The sequence below is a fragment of the Herpailurus yagouaroundi genome, unplaced genomic scaffold (assembly GCF_014898765.1).
Source record: "Herpailurus yagouaroundi ecotype Mexico unplaced genomic scaffold, PumYag 139, whole genome shotgun sequence".
Classification (NCBI taxonomy): Eukaryota; Metazoa; Chordata; class Mammalia; order Carnivora; family Felidae; genus Herpailurus; species Herpailurus yagouaroundi.
The window spans coordinates 31,862,012-31,885,948 of NW_024412394.1; the positions used below are offsets into that span (position 1 = coordinate 31,862,012).

At 34.2% G+C, this 23,937-nt stretch overlaps 1 protein-coding gene across 1 annotated transcript in view; it reads left to right on the forward strand.

Annotated features, from left to right (window-relative positions):
* Positions 1-23,937, forward strand: part of COL19A1 (collagen type XIX alpha 1 chain) — a 350,833-nt gene that overhangs the window by 178,094 nt on the left and 148,802 nt on the right. The window contains exon 16 of the mRNA XM_040473872.1: positions 20,018-20,071. Within this exon, the coding sequence (XP_040329806.1) occupies positions 20,018-20,071 (54 nt within the window). The remainder of the gene's footprint in view (positions 1-20,017; positions 20,072-23,937) is intronic.

Genomic DNA, 23,937 nt, shown 5'->3' on the forward strand with positions numbered 1-23,937 from the left:
TGCTTTCAGTAGCACAAATGAAGCCAAATAAAACCAAATTGTGCCATGATTCCAGCTGAAATTCTCTAAGCAACTACTTATTAACAAAAAAAGAATAATTCCTTTATAAATATATTTTACATATATATATATTCAGATTCTAGTTTTTAAAATGTTATCAAATCACATTTTCGAAACTTATTTAGTTGCACCCATACCTGGAATGAATGTCACAATGACACTTAACAAGTGACTTACTGGACATCACCATCATAGTATAATAGGGCTTTTCCACCATATTCCTCCTAAAGGACATCAATTTAGACAATCACCCATGGATAGGATAGCCATGTAGAAGTCCAGGAAGGAGTCTAGTGGAGAAGTTCCAGCATACCCCTAAAGCAAAGAAATTGAAAAGGATAAAAGGAACAGTTTCAATTTACAGTCGTCATTCCTCCCAAGGCTTTTTTAGCTCATGCCAAGAGAGACTTTCTCAGCCCATGATTTCTCCTGCTGGGGAAGATGAGAACATGTGAGTAAGAATTCACCTGCCCTAGCTATGCAGGATGCTACCCAAAAAACCTACTTCCTTCCTGCCTCAGCCAGAATACCGAGGTGTCTTATGTGTTGCAGTGGGTGTTGGGAGAACAGCAGAAAGGGCTCTCAGGGGACACCAAATGCATGTGAATCCTACAGGGTGTGTGCCCCCAGACTCCACTAGGAAATTCACCCACAAGCTGCAGGGCATTCTTCACTTTTGATTTTCTCTCCAATGGCCCAAGGCTTCCTGTGCCTCACCTCCACACGCCTCTACCTCATGGCCAGCTCTATGTGTATGCTCCCTGTGGCAGCAAGAATGAGCCTTTGCAGAGGACTAGTCAGCACCTGAAGAAGCTGGTTCCACTCTGTGGGATTGATAGAAACACACAAAATTGGGCATTCATCACTGCCCTAAAAAAAGCACCATAGTCAGCATAATCCTGACTGTGTAGTATTGAGAGAAGGCATAAAACCTTAAGAATTTCTCCAGAAGAAGAAAGAAGCAGCATGGAGTGGGAATATCTGAGTAAAAGGTCTGACAAAGCCTTAGAATCCCTAATAGGGTTGATGGAAGGTATTTCTCTCAGTTATGAACTGAGAGAAAGAGTAAAGACTGAAAGAGGTAACTGCTTTTTCAGATATGAAGACAGCAACACAAGACTTCAAGGAACACTAAAAATCAAGGAAACATGACACCAACAAAGAACACAATAATTTTGCAATAACAGACCCCAAAGAAATAGAAATCTGTGATTTGCCTGATGAAGAATTCAAAATAGTTATTTTTAAGGAAGCTCAGTGAGCTATAAGAAAGACAGTTCAATGAAATCAGGAGAATAATACATCAATAAAATGAGAAGTTTCACAGAGAGAAATCATAAAAAAGAATCAGACAAATTCTGGAGCTGAAAAATGCAATAAATGCAGTAGAGAGCATAAACAGACTGGATCAAGTAGAAGAAAGAATCTGTCAAGTAGAAGGCAGGTTCAGTCAGAGCAGAACAGAAGAATGAGAGAGTAAAGAAAGCCTACATGAGCTATGGGATATCATTAATAGAAACAACCAAAAAGAGAAGAGAGGAGAGACAGTTAGAAAACTTATTTAAAGAAATAATGCCTGAGAAATTCCCAAAGCTGGGAGGATACCTGGATACCTGAGTTCATGAAGCTCATGGGATGAAGCACATAGACTCACAATTGCCAGGACATGGAAACAACCTAAGTGTCCTTCAACAGATGAATGGATAAAGAGTATGCAGTGTGTGTGTGTGTGTGTGTGTGTGTGTGTGTGTGTGTGTGTGTAATTATTCAGCCATAAAAAGAAGGAAATCCTGCCCTTAGCAACAACATAGATGGACCTTCAAATTTCTTTGATCAAAATACAGTTTATCTAAGGTCATAGTGCAAATTTGTGTTAAGGTAAGTTCTCATAAATTATTCTGAAACCATGAATCTGAAACCATGAAACATCAGAGTATGTTTTATGGGTTGCCTCTGTCTTTTTCCCCCTATGTTCATCTATTTTGTTTCTTAAATTCCATGTATGAGTGACATATGATATTTGTCTTTTTTTGGACTGATATATTTCATTTAGCATAATACACTCTAGCTTTATCCTAGTCATTGCAAATGGCAAAATCTCATTCTTTTTGATGGTTGAGTAATGTGTGTGTGTATATGTATATGTATATGTATATGTATATGTATATGTATATATGTAAATGTAAATGTATATGTGTATGTATATACATGCCACATCTTCTTCATCCATTCATCAGTTGGTGGACATTTGGGCTTTCTCCAGAATTTGGCTATTTATGATAATGCTGCTATAAACATCAGGGTGCATGTATCCCTTCATCTCAGTATTTTTGTATCCTTTGGGTAAATACCTAGTAGTGTAATTGCTGGATCGTAGAGAGGATCTATTTTTAACTTTTTGAGGACCCTCCATACTGTTTTACAGAGAAGCTGCACCAGTTTGCATTCCAACCAACAGTGTGAGAGGATTCTTTCTCTGGATCCTTGCCAACACCACTTTACATTTAAATATTAAATATAAATCCTTACATTTAAATGTGCAAGTATAAGTGCAAATTATTTTCTTTGTCATTTGTTATCAATAACTTTATATGTAACTTCTTTATATATAACTTTGTGTCTTTATATATAACTTCTTAAAATTGTTACATATGTTCTGTAGTCTTACTGTTACTCACTATTTTTTTTTAATTTTTTTTTCAACGTTTTTATTTATTTATGGGACAGACAGAGACAGAGCATGAACGGGGGAGGGGCAGAGAGAGAGGGAGACACAGAATCGGAAACAGGCTCCAGGCTCCGAGCCATCAGCCCAGAGCCCGACGCGGGGCTCGAACTCACGGACCGTGAGATCGTGACCTGGCTGAAGTCAGACGCTTAACCGACTGCGCCACCCAGGCGCCCCATGTTACTCACTATTAACAGATATTCCTCAACTAAAAAAATATACTGCTGTTTTTACACTAAAGTTTTGCCAAAATCTGTAACTGAAGCTTCAGAAGCAAAGCAGAGACTAATGTGGAAATAAGGCAGTTGGCTAACACCTCTGTCTGCTTCCCTCTTTTGGCCTTTGCGTGTCATTTCAGAAGAGACAGGTGAAGGAGGGTAGAACAGTGCTATTTCATGGAATATATCCACTAATTTTAGTTCCCAGGAAAATGACTATGTTACTCTGGCCCTGGCCCTTTGGGGAGTTATTAAATACTCATCCAGATGGCACCAAATGTTTACACAGAAGCCAAAGGTGAAGTCAGTCAATAGCAGAAGTGTCTTCGATATGCTTACTAAATGATATTTTAAATGTCAATCCCTTGGTACCTGAATAAATCTACCATAAGTGAAAATTAGGCACAGAGAAGGAGCACAGATTTCACCCTTCCCAAACTACCTTAAATATGAAACTACCTTAAATATCAGGCACCCGAGAGAAAATCTCAGCTGGTCATTTATAAATCAAGTGACATACAAATTAACAGATGACCTCAATAAACAAGAGATCATATAGTATTCACATAAGGGAAGCCTTGAAATAGTTTCTTTCCCCAAAATTAATGTGTTGAAGATCTAATGATCAGTTCAGTAGATGATGAGGTCCATTCTCACCCTTTCTTCCTCCTTTGATCTACCCACTTACTTGAATGCTAACCATGTGTCAGATACTATGCTGGCTACTGGGAACACGGAAACAACATCTGTTGTTGCCTTCTCAGAACCTATTTGGTTTATGAAGAAGCAAGCAGTTGTTTAAAACTGATCATTTTCAAACTCATCATTTGCAGTTAGCATATAAACAGTCTACAAGTATTTGTACAACTGTAGTTATGTTGGTATGACATAAAACATTTAGTTATTTAAGAGAAAATCATTTTTGCTAGAATTCTTATGCTGTAATTTAAGCAGTTATTTAATTTAAATACATTTAAATCACAGACTCAACTACTAAATAATGTTTTCTTACTAAGATTCCTGAGGAACTATAACCATCTCTTTTTAGGTGAATGAAATAGAAAAAGTTCTTATTAAATATCCATAGAACATAGTTTCTTTCAGTTCTGTATTGAATAAATATATGCTGTATAGTGTATATGTATTATACACTTTTATATATACATATAAATATATGTACTATAGCATAGTAATTAATAGGCAATTCAATTTAAGATTATTTAAAATTCCTTACATATCAAAATCTGAATTATTTATATGGTCTTTCTATGAATTGCCTGAATTTAAATTTTGTCTTAAAAAGTTGCATAATTCATATTTAATTAACTGTTAACTTTCTGAAACTGATGATCCAGCTCAATCTTGAGATTCTTGGGGAGCTAGTGAGCCAGAAGAAAGAAGGCAATTCAAATATTTTTTAAAAAATCAATCTTTTTTTTTTTTTTAATTTGTGGACAAAAGACTTGTATGAATGAATCATTGGATTAAAATAGAAGGTGTTTCTATACTACAAAACTATGATTATTGACTGTGCAGAAATATAGGGGAGTTGATGCTTAAGGCCTTAGAAAGATTTATGTTCAGCCTCAGAGAAGATTTATGTTTTGGGAAAATGTATCATCAGCTCATTTGACAGAAGGTGATTTATATATCTTTCATTAGATAAATGATTTGAGAATAGCTCCTTCTACCCTTCTGTTTATAGTTTGCTTCTGTTTCAAAAGACATTTCAAATTGTTTTCATCACAATTCTAAATTATGTATTTTAAAGCTCAATAATAAAACTTTCTTCCTAAAAGTGCTATACATTGGCAGTTTAGGAATTTTATGAAAGAGCTATTTTTTCATGTTGAGATAGTCAGCAGTCTAGAAAAATAAATTTAAATGTATCTCAAATGCTATTAGAAAATTATAAAATGGATAAGCCCTTTGAAACATTACATGGAGAAGAATGTGTATTTAAGTCAAATATATGCAGGAATTGGCTAAATTCAGTTCCACTCTAAGTATATAAAAATTTTTTTGGTAAGAATTTATATTCATCTATAAAATGGAATTTAAAAGTGATTGCTCTCTAAAAGAATTAGAATTATTTTTATTCCACTTAACTATTCTACTGGTTTTAACAAACCAAAAATTCACACATTATGGCTTAGGAGTTATACAGTCCCTTCATCCAGGGTTTGAACCTGACCGTGTTACTTGACTTTTCTGTGCCCTAGTTTCAGCATCTATAAAATGGAATGATAATACTTCTTACTGCATAGCACTGAAGTGATGATTAAATTAACTAGCATATGTAAAATTTTTTGAATAATGACTGACTTCTAGTAAGTACTATTTAACTTTTAGCTAGTGTTCTCATTGTTATTATGCTAACATTCAGTGGCAAAATACCAATACATATACATATACATATAAATATGAATTAATGTCAATAGGAATGAGGCCTTTATAAAGTACTTTCTTGGAAATGTTCAAAGAGAATTTTTGTATAACTATGGTGTCTTTAAGGGCAGAGTTCTTTCTTCTTAAGAGAATTATTAACAATAAGCAGAATTGAAATATTTTCTTTTTTACTTCTAGTATAATCTCTATGATGATAGCAACATTTTCTATCTTATGCATGCCCAGAGACTGAAAGTGCAGAGTAGGTACTCAATAAAAATATCTTCTTCTTAGGAAGAAGAAATAGATATTTTTCACTGACAAAAACATATTGTCAAAATACAATATCACCAAATCCTACAGTTAAAATACCTATAGGAAAATATAAATTCACTCACTTGAACATTATAGGAGGCAGATGACCTCCTTCCAACTAAAAGTAATTAATTTAGGGCAGATAGTCCCCTTATCTTGTATTATTTTTCAACAATGGCAATCCTGATGTCACTTACTGTCCCTGATTTATTTTTATCAGTTTGAGAGACATGTTTATGAACAATTTGAATTATCTCCCTAATTGAAGAATCTTACCTTCTGTTTAATATACTGCAGACATGAATAGAAGCTTTATATGTTTTAATTCATTATTAAAGTTTCTTTTGATAAATAAGTAAACACTGGGTGAAAGGCCAAGTGACTCAAGTCTATCCTGAAATGTGCAACTTTTTATTTATTTTATTTCGGGCATGTCACTGACTAATATAGTAGTCAGTATAAACTGACTAATAGTCAAAACGGAAGGTTTTAACAATTATTTCAAATTCTGAAATTCTGTTATTTCACCTTTTAAATTTCCTAAGGAATTCTACTTCATTTAGCTGCATATAATCTAATATCTATCTCTTTAATAACATGTTTAAAAATCCTGTCTTTTATCATATTATTTTAGGGGCGCCTGGGTGGCTGAGTCGATTAAGTGTCTGACTTCGGCTCAGGTCATGATCTCACGGTCCGTGAGTTCGAGACCCGCGTTGGGCTCTGTGCTGACAGCTCAGAGCCTGGAGCCTGCTTCAGATTCTGTGTCTCCCTCTCTCTCTGACCCTCCCCCATTCATGCTCTGTCTCTGTCTCAAAAATAAATAAACATTAAAAAATTATTTTAAAAAGATAGAGATTAAATGTAAAAAGTAGTTAAGTTAGACATATCTGCAATATAAATAAAGGGTTTGACTTCCACAGTGTCAAGAACTGTGGAAGGTATGAAATTATACCCTACTTGTAATAGTTTAGCCTGCCACAGTTTAATGGATCCTAGCAGAAAACTTGAGATACTGAGTCAAAGACAAAGGTATTGTTATTCATGGCAGCAGGCAGCATGAGCTTCATGATGCCCTTGCCACCAAACCTCAGGAATAATCCAGGTGCTGCACATACAATGGATTTGTGTCACAACTGAGAAACTCCAAGTTTAGGGAACCCAAATCTTTTTTAATAGACTACAAAAAAACAAAACAAACAAACAAACAAAAAAAACAAGTGCTTTGTCCAAGAGGAAGACATTATCCTTAAAATTCTGAACAGTAAGCAAATATTCCCTTTGCTTTTCTGTATAAGCATCTTTAAAAAGATAATACAGAAGTACAAAAGAGCAATTAGTACCTCCCTCACAAGACATGCAGAAACATGAAAGACCCATGGAAAGACCCATTGTCTCCCAACAATACCCATTCCTCTTTTCTATACTGTCTTGGCTCCTGGCAAATTTTCCTTTGAATATACCTCTTCATCCACCACTCTTAATAACCTTACCAAAAGAGGCTGACACCAGAACTGTTCAATTTGTCTCATGTACCATTCAATGAGGGCTATTATTAATAGGTAGGACTCTAAGCATGTAGATTTGGCCCACCTAGAGCATTGATTTCAACCATGAACCCGTAGATCCCAGACCCAACCAGCTGAACAATCCCATAAATCATCCAAATCTGCCTTAGAAAACCAGATGATTTGCTTCTTAAGTTTCTGAACTGATCTTTCCCCTTGACCTGAAGCATTAATCCAGTATATCAATAAGGAAATATACATTTTTAATAAAACTTACAGAAACCCATTTTTTATTTTATTTTATTTTTTATTTTTTTCAATATATGAAGTTTATTGTCAAATTGGTTTCCATACAACACCCAGTGCTCATCCCAAAAGGTGCCCTCCTCGATACCCATCACCCACCCTCTCCTCCCTCCCACCCCCCATCAACCCTCAGTTTGTTCTCAGTTTTTAAGAGTCTCTTATGCTTTGGCTCTCTCCCACTCTAACCTCTTTTTTTTTTCCTTCCCCTCCCCCATGGGTTTCTGTTAACAAAGGTTACAGAAACCCCTTGCTCTATGTTAGTGTGCTACCATAAGTGTGCTGAGTGAGCAGTGTATTCAGTCAATTAGCTAAGAATCTAGCACCATAGCAAGATAACAAGAGCATATTAGGTGGCTGAGTCATGATTAAGTTTGAATTTTCTAGATTCCCTTTTAGCTAGGCTGGTGAGTGAAAAGATGGCTTAGAGCATAGAGCAGTTAGTACCTCACTCGTAAGACAAGCAGAAATGCCAAATATTCATGGAGAATCGTCTCCAACAATGTGCATTGCATCCCTTTTTAAACAAATCCAGCAAATCATTGCTCTTTTATTTACCACACTGCTAACAGTACTACTGCTTCATTCAGCCTCTGACCAATTCTAATCCTCAGAGGCCTTCGGAGGCATTGCCATTCTTACCTCCCTTCAGTCTATGCCGTTGAGTTTTCATTCCATTTCTTGTAGAATGCTATTCTGTTTTACAACCACTTCTTGGTTTCCCAACAAAATATATTCTAAAGTTTAATATCCTCATATATCAAAAATGTCAAGGGTGATCCTGTCAGATCTTATAATTTGATAAGATGACCTGAAATCCCACTCATGGGCTAACATGATTCATATTTAAATAAATCTTATCTTCCAAATATTTCTTTGGAAGTGGAAGTAGAACATATTAAAAGCAGAATTGAATTTTGAGGTCAGATATATTTGAGTTCAAATCTCAGGTCCCCTACTTATTTGCAATGTTACCTTTAGGAAGTTTGTTTTCTCATCTATAAGAAGGAAAAATTCTTTTTGTAGAGTTGTTAGAATTAAATTCAATTACTTATGTGAAGACTCTAGTGGAATTCCTGACACAAGAGCAAGTACTCAATAAATGTCAGTTCTCCATTCTTTTCCTAATTTGTTGTTGTGAGTGTGTGGAGATCATCAAAAGATTTGTTGAAATGTTGATGAAGTGTTGCCCTAGGGCTTCTACCACTTGGTTCTGTGCAAATGTGAGAGTCTTTTTTATGTTGTTTGCTTTGTCCTTTTGTTCACCATTATTTCCTTGTTTGTTATAGCTTTATATTTGTACATTGGCTCTCAAATTATATTGATTTGTTCACATGATACACTACTCTTTTTTTAGTAACTCAGAGGTAACTTTCTGATTGCTCCATTTCACTGAAATATTAAGAAAACATTAATTGTAATTTACCTTCATGACAACTTTCTGGTGTTTGATTAGTAGTTTGAAAATTAAGGCATTTGTTCCTGACTTTGAGAACATCACAGTTTTGTCATATGAAGAAAAAACATCATATTACAAACCCAGCAGATTGAAAAGTGACGTGGGAATAATATCCCGGGGGTGGGGGTCTTGTAATACATCATGACTAATCTTATTAATGCAACTTGCACTGAAATGAAGTTACACTGACACAGCCTTAACTTATTCAGTATATAAAATAGATATGATTATATAGGGTAAATGTTTGACCCCCGTTTCTAAAAGGTTGTGTTTAAAGAAATATTTGTATATAGATTGACTTGTTCATTGACCTGCAATATAATTTCCACAAAAATTGAGTTAACTTTTAGATATACTTAAGTCTCAGAATTTTAATATTTTCGAGGATGCCTTTTTTGTCAATATAAAAACTGTCAGCACACTTTGTCTCACTTAACATCCACAAAAAGCTAGTAAATAGACAATGCAGTTACTTTACCCATATAAAAAAAATTAGTAAATGTGGCCACACAAACAATTCCCATATTGAAATTCATATACATATATATGAATCCAGTTTTTTAAACTTGGGTAAGGATGTAAACAGAGTTTATATAAAAGAAAGAATAAAATGGCTCTTATATAAAAATTTAATCTAAATTCACTCACAATAAGAGAAATATAAATCAAAATGCCCCTGAGATATTAGTTTTCCCTTGCAATATTGTCAGTGGTCTCAATTTCTTTGTATGTATATCCAGAAGTGGGATATCTGGATCATATGTAGTTACATTTTCAATTTTTCTAGTAACCTCTATACTGTTTTTCATAGCCACTGCACCATTTTACATTCCCACTAACAGGGTACATGTGTTCCAGTTTTTCCACATCCTTGCCAACATTTATGTTTTTTTTTAAAGTAACCATCCTAACAAGTGTGAAGTGATATTTCATTGTGATTTTAACTTTTATTTCCCTGATGATTACTGATGTTGAATATCTTTTCAAATGCCTATAACAAATAGCCAAGATACAGAAACAAGCTAAATGTCAATTGATGGGTAAATGGACAAATATACGGTGTATATATACAAAGAAATATTATTGAGCCTTTAAAAAAATGATATCCTGCCCTTTGCAACAACATGAAAGAACCTGAAGGATATTAGCTAAGTGAAATAAGCCAGTCACAGAAGGACAAATAATGTATGATTCCACTTATTTGAGGTATCTAACATAGTGAGACTCAGAAACAAAGAGTAGAGTGATAGTTGCCAGGAGCTGGGGGGAGAAATTACAGAGCTGTTGTTCAGTGCATGTAAAGTTTCAGATACACAAAATTAATAAGTTCTAGTGATCCACTGTACAATATTGTGCCTATAGTTAATACTGTATTATGCACTTAAAAATTGTTAAGAGAATAGACCTCATGTTAAATATTCTTACCAGCTCAGAGCCTGGAGCCTGCTTCAGATTCTGTGTCTCCTCTCCATCTGCCCCTCCCCGGCTTGTGCTCTTTCTCTCTCTCTAAAATAAATCTCTCTATAAATAAACATTTATAAATAAATAAATAAATAAATAAATAAATAAATAAATATTCTCACCACAATAAAAAGATTGGCAAAGGTCAAAAAGTTTGATAGTACAGTATGTGGGCAAAAATGTGGAAAAACACTTATACGTTGTGAGGGAAATATATGTGGATACAGTTTCTTGGAGGACAATTTGATGTTGTTTATCAAAATTTCAAATTTTAACTACAGATAGTCTCATTCATTTATGAAATAAATGTGTGTACAAGGCTATTTTTTCAGCATTGCTTGAAATAGTAAAATAATGAAACAATCTAGATGCCTAACCACAAGTGATTTGTTAATCGAGTTATAGTATTACTTTTATTTAAAAAATATAAAATTTTCACAATTTTATGACTATGTACACATCGGTATTTGTAGAGCCACATGGTGTACTTTTCTTTTATTGAATAGTTTTGTTGTGGTTTGTTTTGTTTTGTTTTCTGGTGTTTCTAATTATCTCTCTGCCCTGTAACTATCCTCCATGTTTTTATTTTTTTCTTTAATGTTTGTTTTTTATATTAGAGAGAGAAAGAGAGACAGTGCATGAGTGGGAAAGGAGCAGAGATAGAAGGAGACAGAATCTGAAACAGGTTCTATGCTCCGAGCTGTCAACACAGAGCCCAATACAGGGCTTGAACTCACAATCCCTGAGATCATAACCTGAACCCAAGTTGGATGCTTAACCAACTGAGTCACCCTGGCACCCTTATCCTCCTTATTTTTCAAATTCTGTCACTGAGACTTTTATTTGGAAGAGTCCCATTAAGATCTTTTACTCCATTCTTGGCCACTAGCTTTCCATGAAAACTACAAAATTCTCATTCTGTGATTCCTTTTGTTTTTTGTTTTTTGTTTTTTCTGGATTGATTCCAAATTTTCTTTTACCATCATCTCCTTTCTTGGTTTTACTCTTTCATTTATGTGAATGCATCTTCAAGCGAATTATTAAGAAAATGTAAAAAGGGAGGTAAGTTTTCTGAGATTTCACATGTCTAAAATTTTTTTATTCTACTTGCACACTTGATTGCTAGTTTATCTTGGTATTGAATTCTAGGTTGGAAATTATTTCCATCAGAATTATAAAGGTTTCACTTATTGTCTAATTAAAAATACGATGCATTATGAATTCTTCTTCTTCCTGGTTTCCTAAGAAGAGGTAAAGCAGGAGTACTGATATCTGATTAATACACCATTCTTCTCCTGAAACTCTTCATGCAAGGAAACAGAAGGGAAGGACATGTTTTCAATTCTCGTTCTGGTTGGGCAGAAACAACCTCTATCTGCTCCTTCCTCTGTGCCACGTGATACATGGTTAAACTTTGTGATCTATGAGGATATTTCTTGATGTATGATGATGAGGTACTTGACACTTTTCCATTAATGGAGCCTAGCTTCCAGACTATAGTCTTATATGAACTCTTAGTTATCAAAAGTTGTACATTGACTCTTCCATTGTCTTTACACTTACACTATTATGATCTTAATCATCCTGAGGGAAATGGATGCTCTTGGCAGAAAGGAGGAAGGCCAGTGGAAAGAAGTAAAACAGAGAAGTCGTCAATGTATGTTAGTAATATGTTTCTAAAATTTCTTTCTCCACTATAGAGCATTTTCCCCCTCTTAATAGTTTGGTGTTTACCACCTTAATCAGTTGTCACTTACATAGTCTGATACTGTATTAACCATCTTCACAGTTATCTGCATTAAATTCCTAGGTCTTTCATGTGGTGTGTAAATATCTCTATATTGATTTATGTTTTATTTATTTTTTTTTTAATTTTTTTTTCAACGTTTATTTATTATTTGGGGGGGGGGACAGAGAGAGACAGAGCATGAACGGGGGAGGGGCAGAGAGAGAGGGAGACACAGAATCGGAAACAGGCTCCAGGCTCCGAGCCATCAGCCCAGAGCCCGACGCGGGGCTCGAACTCACGGACCGCGAGATCGTGACCTGGCTGAAGTCGGACGCTTAACCGACTGCGCCACCCAGGCGCCCCTATATTGATTTATGTTTTAATCCCAAAATTACTAGATTAAGTTTCCTTCAGTCTTGTCACTTATGTTGCATTGCCCAAATGCAAAAGTTATTCATGATATTAAATTTAGTATTATGTTTGTATGATGTTGTCCATTCCCAGAAGTTACTGGAAGACACTTAAAAACAACCTATGTATAGATTTTTCCTTTTTCTGCAGGGAAACCATGTCTCCCATGTGGCCAGTGAGCTATGACAAAGCCAATCCAAAAACACAGATTGTTATTATGATCAGATTCATCATTAACACTGAATCAATCATATTCTCGCTCACATAAACCATTAAGACAGATGATACAAATGGATTTGACAGACCATCAGCCTACTTGTCAACATAACCTTGAGATAACTGAAATCAAACCATTTCATTATTGGGTTAGGTCTGAAATAAAGCAAATTTACATAAAGTTTTTCATAGTCAAGTAATCTAAAAATAGGAAATTCACAAAATATGAAAATATTTGTGACAAGTCAATTAAGGCAAGAATAATTACCAAATATGAAACTATATTATTTTATTTTTTTAAGTTTATTTACTTATTTTGAGAGAGAGCAAGTGAGCGAGCAAGGGAGGGGCAGAGAGAGAGGGAGAGGAGAATTCCAAGCAGGCTCCTTGCTGTCAGTGTGAAGCCTGAGGTGGGCCTCAATCCCACAAACCGCAAGGTCATAACCTGAGCCAATATCAAATGCTTAACTGACTGAGCCACCCAAATGCCCTGAAACTACATTGTTTTAAATGACATAAGCATTTTAAATAATTTGATTGGTTCTATTTCTTATTAATTAATGGTTTGTATAGATACTTTAATCTCTTCAGTTCATGTTGGTTTTTTTTCAAAAAGTACTTAATCCTCATCAATATGAGATAAATTAATAGAATTTATATTTCTTTCTCTAATGAAGGGCAACTCCTCCAAATAGAAGTAGAACATCTATTTTGCAAGTTTACCACATAAGAATTAAAAATAACTTGGATTATTTTGGTATCAAGTGGCATTTGTGTATGAAGAATATAAGTTTTTAATTTGAATTTCGGTAGCTATGGTAATTAATATTCTCACCTCAGCAGAAGTACCAAGAGAAGTGTAAACAATCAGAATCTTTTCAGTCATTCAGCCATTCAGTGCCTACTAAATGCTGTGCTAGATAATATTCAAAGTGGAAAGGAACTGAGGATATATACAACTTACAAAGTAGAATATCTCATAATAGGGGCAAAAATCATTGTTAGAGGAAAGTTTATGGGTAGTACAGATGTCCCACAGCATTCCAGATTCACAGACTATAAATTCTGTTATTTGATTTATATTTCTAGTGTTCATGGCTGAATCAAGTTACTAAAAACCTGCTATTTCAGAATCTACATATAAAAAGAGATGTGAGGGGCACCTGGGTGGCTCAGTCGGTTGAGCGTCCGACTTTGGCTCAGGTCATAATCTCACAGTCCATGAGTTCAAGCCCCGCTTCAGGCTCTGTGCTGACAGCTGAGAGCCTGGAGCCTCCTTCGGATTCTGTATCTCTCCTTCTCTTTGCCCCTCCCCTGTCTCTGTCTTTCTTTCAAAAATAAACATTAAAAAAAATAGATGTGATTTTTGGGGCACCTAGATGGCCCAGTTGGTTGAGTGTCAAACTCGATTTTTGGTGCAGGTCTTGATTTTGGTTCACGCTTCATGAGATCAAGCCCTGTGTCAGGCTCTGCACTGACAGCATGGAGCTTGCTTGGAATTCTCTCTCTCTGCCGCTTCCCTGCTCTCTCTCTCTCTCTCTGTCTCTCTCTGTCAGAATAAATATTTTAAAGAAATAAAAAGAGATGTGATTTCTCAGTTCAGAAAACGTAGGAAAAGATTACTATTAAAATTTATCTCTGTAACCACATGGAGCAATCGTAATTAATTGGCCTCATGTCCAAAATGCTGGCAAGGCTTTCCAATGAAATTGTTAAATTTTGAAAGCACTACAAATAACCTCTTTTTTTAATTGTTTAAGGTAAGATAAAACTGTCCATCCAAGTATGGAACCTGTTTACTATAACTGATAATGATGGAAACATTTCTGTCCATACAAATATTTTATAGTTTTTTTTTTCTAGTGACAGCTCTTCTTATTCTTCTCTTGTCAGTATTATTGGAAAGGTTTGTCAGCACATTTTTTTTTTTAGTGTATGAAAGAAATTCTATTTTTTTTTTAATTTCAAAGACATTTGTTTCCTAGTGTGTGCTGACGACAACTGCTTATGATAAAATGTTAGGGTTTTTATATATAACATAAAATACCTTTTCTGAATACCTACACGCCCTAAGGGAAATTCTTTCTTGTATCATGACAATTTATGAAATGATGTAAAACTGGTCACTCCTTTAATTTATTAACATAAACATTCTTGAATTCCACTTCTCAGAACTAATATGAGAAAACCATTTCCCATGACTGGACTATATGTCTGTTACATTTACACTAATTTGCTTTTTGTTTTTTTGTTCTTATGTCTCCAGCTTATAAAATTTGTTCCCATTGTTCTCATATTAAAGGCATGAAATTTTCTATAAAGACGGATAAACTGTGTTTTCCATTTTAATTTTGTGCACTCTATTTGAAAGACAGAAAATGCTCTCATGGTATTTTAAGAATCTATGAAGATTCTGCTTAATCTTATGTTTCAAGTCTATGAAGCATATCCTAAAGCAATAATCATAACAGTTAAAATACACTTACTTGCATAACATTTTTGTTGAAATACGTTTTAGGTATCATATATTCTGCAACATCCCTGGCAAGGGAGTGCAAATAATACTTCAAAATGAAACTTCCTTTTTTTACTTCAGCTTCTTTCTTTGATTAAGAAGTTATGAATATATCTTGCCTCCTACACAAATGAAAATGTGTTTAAATGCAATTAATCTACCCCATTAACTCTATAAACATTTACTGTATTTGTTAAACACTTCAAAATTCTGTTCTGAACCAGTTAATTCTAAGTAATTTCTCAGTTAAATATTTACATGGGCTTCCATAATGATAAGCTCTAGACTGTCTTAAATAGCAGATTGTCCAGAGAGAGCTATGGGAAATGTAACACACTATAATAGCTGTCCACTGGAACTTAAAATGATTTAGCTAGTTTGGACTATTTTTTACATAGTTTTAGTCTAGCTAAAAGAGGCAACAGCCTTATGAATTCCTTTCCCTGTCAACATTTTTAATGTCCAGGATTCCACTTAAAAAAAAAAAAAAAAAAAAGGAATTGGGCGCCTGGATGGCTTAGTCGGTTAAGTGTCCAACATCGGCTCAGGTACTGATCTCAGGGTCAGGTTTGTGTGTTTGAGCCCCACATCAGGCTCTGTGCTGACACCTTGGAACCTGCAGCCTGCTTCAGATCCTGTGTCTCATTCTCTCTCTACCCCTTCCCTGCTTGTGCTCTGTCTCTCTCTCTGTGTCTCAAAAATAAATAAATGTAAAAAAAAATAAAATTTAAAAAAATAAAAGGAATGAATGCCTCTGTAGACATATGCAGATATTTACATCATGAATATCCTAAATACATTCTTATACTTCTCTTTCAGAAAAGAAGCAAATCTTTATGTTCGTGAAAAATTAGGAATAATCCAGTTTACAGTTATTTTCAGAGCAGACTAAGATGAAAAAAGTATAAAAAATAAATAGGCATTACTCTTCAGCAAATAAAATCAAAGAAGAAAACAATGCACAGATTATACAAATATGCCATGTACACAAAGATACATAAAATAATGATTCTCTAATTTAAAAGTGGTTTAAATTATAAAATATCAAATAGTGGCTGAAGATTTAAATAAGTTCCATAATGGAGATGATATAAGAAGAGGTAAATAATTAATTCTTACATGAATTGTAAGGCCATTTTACTCTTAGACATCAGATCATTGAATTACTTTAGATGAGAAATACAGACAAGATAGAAAGTTATCCAATGTATTTAAGTTCAAGTTTTGAAAATAATTGTGATTAGATATCAACCATAAATCTGTTTCCTATCACCACCACCCAGTATTCCATCCTGGTGTTTTCTTCCTGATGGTGCAATTTACTAAGTATATGTTGAGTCTCTTCTATAAGTGTGGTAGAGGATAGAAAACAAATGATGCTCTGTCCTCTAGGACTCATAGTCAAATAAGAGTAAGTAAAGTACACACATAATGGCATTTACAAGGCCAGAGAAAGAAAGAATTGGGCAAAAGGTCTGAGACAAATGGTGAGCTCCACCCAAATTTAAGTAGGCTGGAGCTTAGATATATCTATAATTTTCAATAGTAAGTGATCAGCAAATTCACTGTTTGATTTTACTAAACGAACGGAGTAGTAAACTGGATAATTGCAAATAGTGAATCATCCCCAAATTTTAATTTCTTATTTGGGAAAGAAATATAATTTTTTTATACTTGATTGACCTATGTTTTACTAATCACAATACTGATATTATTTTTCTTCATTAATGTCAACTACTTTCAATAAGGACAGTCCCCAAATGTTCTGAACATTAATGTAATGTGGCTAGGATTAAAAATTGGTCATGGATAATCCAAATAGTGAATAATCCATTGGAGATTAAAAATAATTCCCTAACTTTTCATCAAAAACCTATCTGGGTTCTAGACTTAGCAAATATAGGGTGGGGGTGGGGCATGGGATTCAGAATCATGAACATTCAGGAGGCATACTAGTGAGCTTATGTGTGTGAGTGTACCATTTGGACTTTGCACACAAAAGGGTCTCATAAATATTTTTGAATCCATTCCAAATCAAGTTTAATATTTTTGCATTTTTGTAGGCTTTTGTTATACAATTTCTCCAACTAGTAAAGGGAATGCAATTTTGATTATATGTAGTTCAGACTTAATTGTACTCCCTTGATGAATATTTGGTGTGAGTATGTTTTAGTATCTCATGTTGAAAAACACTGAAAGAGCTGTCAACATTTGTATAGATATCAAAAATATTGTATATAATTTTGACTATTCATGAAATTATAATAGTTTCCTAAGGGTAAAAGCAAGGAGTTTAATCTAAAGCCAAGATTGTGTCGTTCTTATAAAAAAAAATGACACAACTCCCTGTAATTACATTGTAATTAATACTTGGTATATTTGGATTTCAGAAGTTGTTTTGCTTATGCACATTATAAATTTGCCATCCTTAAGTTGGCCTAATTAGCCAGCTTTCCTCTGTTATATACCTTTTGGCAGGTATTTTTTGTAAAAAATCAAACAGAACTGATCACTTTTTTCATTCCTTGTTTTTTATTCCTCCCTAAATCAATAAAACATAGGCTTTATATGTCCCTATGATATTAAATTGTTCCAAGAATAAATAAAAGAAATGAAAGTAATAAATACATACTTTTTACTAGTGTTTTGTTTGGAAGGAATCAGAAAGATTTGAGGAAACACTGAGGATTTGTGATACATGCAGAATTTTTTGTATTAATGCTTTTTGAAAATGAGTTACAGTAATTTATATTAAATACTGACAACTTTAATCAAATGAGAGCTATCTGAATGAAAAATTACAACATGTTTATAACTTTTTTATTTCAAATAAAATTAGATGGTGAAATTATGCACATTATGACATTCATTAAAACTTAAGTTTCTTCTGTAAAAAAATGAATATACATATAATAAATAATTATAGGTCATCACAAGCACATCTGATGTTTTAGTTTAAAATTAACAACAGCTTTTAAAGAAAAAAGGTCATAATGTACAAATGTATCATAATTTTTTAAAAATTAGGTAATAAATTGGTTTCTTCTGGAATGGTGGTAAATTCAGATTTGTTTGAATATGAATTACTAGATTTCTCATTTATTCCAAACCATTTAAGCATTAAATGTATGATAGGTTAATCATTAATATTTGTAAAACCCTTTGAAAATTGTTGGATTTACCCAAAAACTTATTAAAGTAAATTGATTTCCCACTATAAATTTTTTCATTCAGACATTAATAGGCACATAGTATTGAATAAGACACAGATTCTACTTGTTATCCTTAGAGCTTGGTGAATTCATTACCTGAGCAATCATTTAAATGAACTTATGATAAGGAGTTTAAAGGACAAGTATAAGGCACTTTAGGACTGATGAACCAAGACATTCATCCCATCCTGTGGAAAGTCAGAGAAGGTCAGGTGTTTTCTTAAGATCAGTTTGGCTGTGACGGGGAGGTTGGGGAGGTTGGTGTCTGGTTCAACTGAGAAGTTCTTACAGATGAGCAAGCAAGAAGTAATCATTGGAGCTGTTGTGATGTAAAGAAATAGATGGTTCCAAATATACTTTGGAGATGCACCAACCAGACTTGGTAATTGGATATGAAAGAGAGATTTGAGAGAGGAAAGTGTGGAGGTTGAGCTCTAGATTTTTGGCATGAGCACTAGCAGAGTGTTGTGTGGATTTACTGAGTTGGGGAATGCTGGAAGAGAATCCAGTTTGGGAGAGAGGGTCCTAAGTTCAGTGTCTGATGTGCTGTTTCAGATGCCTGTGAGATATTAGAGTGAGTATCAAAAACAGGCAGTTGGATATGTGAATATGCAGCTCAGAAAATAACCTAGATTATAAACCTTGGAGTCACTGGCCTAGAATATTCAAAGCCCTCAGTACATGAGATCATGGGGAGGTAATGAGCACTGAGAAGAAAATAAGCCTAAACTCTCATGTTTAAAAGATGGAATAGGGAAGAAGGAAGCATCAGGAGAGCTAAGAAGAAACTTTAAAAGAGGCAATAATTACTTACAATTTTAAAAAATAGCCATATGATCATTTTGAGTTTCATGTTGAGTAAGAATTCTCGTATAAAAGTAACTGACAATCAGGAGACTTAATTTGCAGATTAACAGCACCTGGGATTTCCTGGGCCTTTTTTATAACCTGAAAAAAAGATTATTTTTCTGCCTCTTGATAAGCTGTGAGAAAGTGTTAAATAATGTCTGTGATACTAAAAATTAAATGCTATGAAGAGACATATGTTGAAGCCAACATCATAACCATGTGTTTTCTCAGAGGATACTTACAGAGCTACTCTCAACGAAAAGTGTGGCTGTATTTATAGAGTTCAAATATAGAAAGAGACTTTTTTTCCCTGCTTGAAAATATTGTTACTACTTATTTATGGTAGTTCGGTGAAACATAGTTCTGACCATATGGGAGTCTTTATTGAAGTGAACACTGGTCTCACACCTGATTTGGAATCACCTTTTTTTTTTCTTTTCTGAAGTTAACTCCAAAGATAAGCCAGTCGCCGAAGAACTTACCATTTTTAATATATTACAGAGTCTAACTTTGGAAAAACTCAAATCATTTAAAAAGATTTGCTTAATCAATAAAGTAGGTATTAATTTTCACAGCATGCTTTGTGAGGCAACTGTACTTGAAACCGTCTATTAACATGTGTTCTTCACCCCCACCCCACACCAGGGTTCCCTGGGGATACAAGGCCCACAAGGTCCACCTGGAAAAGAAGGTCAGAGGGTAAGTAAACTTGGAACAACTGGCAGCCATTACTGTCTCAGGGCTCACTTATTTCTGAACATTAATAAAAATAAACCCAAAATATAGCAAGCAGATGGGCCTAAGAAGAGTATTAACTATCCAAAGGCTGAAATTTGAGATTTTGACAGAGCCTTTACAATCCAGAAAGTTCTATATATTTTTAAGATTGGCAGCACAAATGTAGAGACATAGTTTAGGTGAAATGAATGAACCGTAATTTGATCTAGGACACGTTGGTCATACTTTGGAGTTTTGAGTTAAGCTGATGTTTGCAGAGTTAAATTGACGAGTATCTTTGTGGAGTTCCAGCCTGTTCATGAATTCTGTGAGGATTGTGGATATTAACTACAGTCTTTAGCCGAATTAAATTATTGACATTAGTGATGCATTGTAATTCTTCTTTCATTACTGTTTACTGCCTTTGAGATAAAATGTGTAGTAAGTGAATAAATTGTACTTGAAATAGTTAGTCTTATCTTCCTCCAGTAAAGGGACCCCCTGCAGTGATAATGGGTCAGGCTCAGTTGAATATTTTCAGCAGTGGGATACCCCATTCTTATGGCTTATTGTTATTACCATTTTCAAATCATTTTAAAGTCTCAAAACATTTTATGTGTGCTTGCTCATACAATTATTATTATTAACTTTGTTACCTTATTTATGAGGACTGTATGACTCAGAGAGTTTAGGTGACTTGCCTAAAGTCAAAGAGCTAATAAAAAGTAGAACCAGGACTGGATTTGGGGGCTTTTGATTCTAAATCCCATGTTCTCTTTTACTGTCCCAGCATATTAACCCCAAATCTCTTTTTTAGTCATTTTTTATTTGTTATTTCCAGTCTGCCTTCTGGCAAATAAGTCATTTGCCTCAAGTATTAGAGTCCTTCAAATATTTGGGAACCAGTGGTATATTTTACCAAGGTTTAGCTTTTATCAGGTCAATAAAATCCCATTTCTCTTAACTCTTTCTTTTATGTGGATTCCTAACTCCTAACACACTGATAATAATTCCCAGAAAATACTCATGGACTTTCTGGATATATCAGGAATGGGACTGAACTTGTGTGGTCTTATTAGGGCAGAGCAAAATGTGGCAAGTATGCCCGGTACTATTGACCATATACTTCTACTGGAGTTTAAGATTGAGACGATGCTTCTGTGTATTTTTTTTAAAACTAACTCCTTCTACTAGAGTGGCTTTGTTCCTTTGTTTTTGTTTTTTATATTTTTTGGTGGGACAATTAAGATTTGATTTGGGAAAAAAATCAAAATTAAAAAATTCTGTGTCTATATTTTATGCCCAATGGCTAGTTTAGTAAACACAAAAAGGCTTATTAGTAAATTTTGATGGCTAAGAAAATAAAAGGACAACTTTTGTGAGTAATGGCTAAGATTTATGGGTTACCTATAATGTTCTACATGCTTCATCTTATTTCATTATTTCTCACAATAGCTCTAGGAAGTATAAAATGCTATCATCCTTATAGAGAAACTAAGGTTTTAAACAACTCAGATAGGATACATGGCTAATAAGTGGAATTATGCTCATATTTAAAAATTATTTATAAAGTAGCATACTTGAGTTCTACTCCCAACACCTATATATACAATTATAGTTTCCCCTTCGGATCTCCAGCCCCTCTCTATTTAGGAGTTCATTAACCCATCTGATGAAAGTTTTAAGTAGTCCTAGGGAGAAAAATAAAAAATTATTTCTCTATATCTGGGCTTTTGCATCTGCCTGAAGCGTTTAAAACCACTGGGAGCAGAGGGCTAAATGAAATGACCTTGTGAAGTTAATTTTTAAGCTTCTTTTTCTGTTTTCTCACATAATGGCCAAGATGTCTAATTGCATCTAGGACCATGTTTCTGAGTTATTTTCTATGTTCAGTATCCAGGGGACATTTTCCTTCTAACCTCTCTCCTTTCTTGGAAACTGAGTGATAAATTATACCCCCCTAGTTAATATCCAGAATATATAGGAACTCAAGCACCTCAACAGCAAACCCCTAGTAACACAATTTAAAAATGGGCAAAGAACCTGACTTAGACATTTCTCAAAATAAGACATACAAATGGCCAACATGTACATTAAAAGTTGCCAAATATCACTAATAATCAGGGAATGCAAATCAAACCGTAATGAGCTATCACCTCACACCTGTCAGAATGTCTATTATCAGAAACACAAGAGATAAGAAGTGTTGGTAAGGATGCAGAGAAAAGGGAACCCTAGTGCACTGTTGGTAGAATGTAAATTGGGACAGCCACCATAGAAAAGAGCATGGAGGTTTCTTAAAATTAAAAATAGAACTACCTAATGACCCAGCAATTACACTTCTGGGTATCTATCCAAAGGAAATAAAACCAGCAATTCAAGGAAATATTTGCACTCCCATGATATGCAAACAACTTAAACATGTGTTGACAGGTGAATGGATAAAGAAAATGTGATCACACACACACACACACACACACACACACACACACACGTGTGCACATGATGGAATATTATTCAGTCTTTAAAAAGGAGGAAATCCTGTCATTTGTAATAACATGGATGAATATGGAGGACATTATGCTAAGTGAGTTAAGCCAGATATAAGGAAGGACAAATACTGCATGTTCTCACTTATGTGTCTAAATCCAAAAATGTCAGATTCATATAAACAGAGGTAGAATGGTGGTTACCAGAGGCTAGGATGAGGGAGCTAGGGGAGATGTTGGTCAAAGTGTATAGCTTTAGTTATGCAAGATAAATAACTTCTAGAGATCTAATGTACAACAAAGAGACTATAATTAATATTGTATACTTGAAATTTGCTAAAAGGTTAGATCTTATGTGTTTTTACCACAAGAAAAAAAAAAAGGGTAATTATCTGTGAGGTGATGGATATGTTAATTAGCTTAATTGTGGCGAATAGTTCACAATGTAGATCAGATCATCAAGTTGTATGCCTTAACTATATATAATTTTCCAACTGTAGCTCAATGAAGTAGAAAAATAATAAGCAGATTTAGTTTCAATACCCAAAAATGTATACTCTGTAGGTTGTTTGAAATGGAAATTATGGAGCTAGGTGGGTGAGGTGAGGTCTAAGGCATTATGTCTGAATTATTCTTCCCATGGCAGAGTTGTCTGTGTGCATGGTAAGTACATTTGACATGAGATCCATCTTCTTAACAAATTTTTAATTGGACAGTGATATCGCACTTTTGATTTATACAAACATGTGGTCAGTTTGAAGTTCCCTCTCTTTTATTTTAATGAAAACCTATGCCAAGTCAGATTTTCATCCATCCTGTTGTTGTTCAGTTGCCTTTTTCAATTGCAGAGTAGGAATTGATCTTTGTCCTTATTACATTTTATCTTCTGAATTTTGGTCTCGAATGTCATTCTATTAGTTTTCTTTCCACTGAAATAGCTCCCAGCTTTATATCACCTTAAAGTTTGATAAACCTATCCTCTAAGTCTTCATGCAAATCTTTAATAAATCCTGAACAGAACAGAAGCTGACAAGTTCACATAACACCAGCAATGGCTGCCATTTTGATTATCATTGATGTTCTTGTGGCATGATAATTAAATCATGTACAAATACATTCAACTCTACCTCTTTCCCACCCACAATTCTTAATTTGGCTTGTAAGATAATTATGAGAACTTTTGTCAGATACTTGCTGAAATGAAAAAAAAATATTCAAATGAGGCTTTTAAAAAATAATAATGCTTCAAATTAAAATTGTACCCTATCAAAGCTTACATTTCAGAGGAAGGTGTGTTAAAGAATAAATTAAACTTATGTATTCTTTGTGATAATTATGGAGGAACATATTCAAATTATA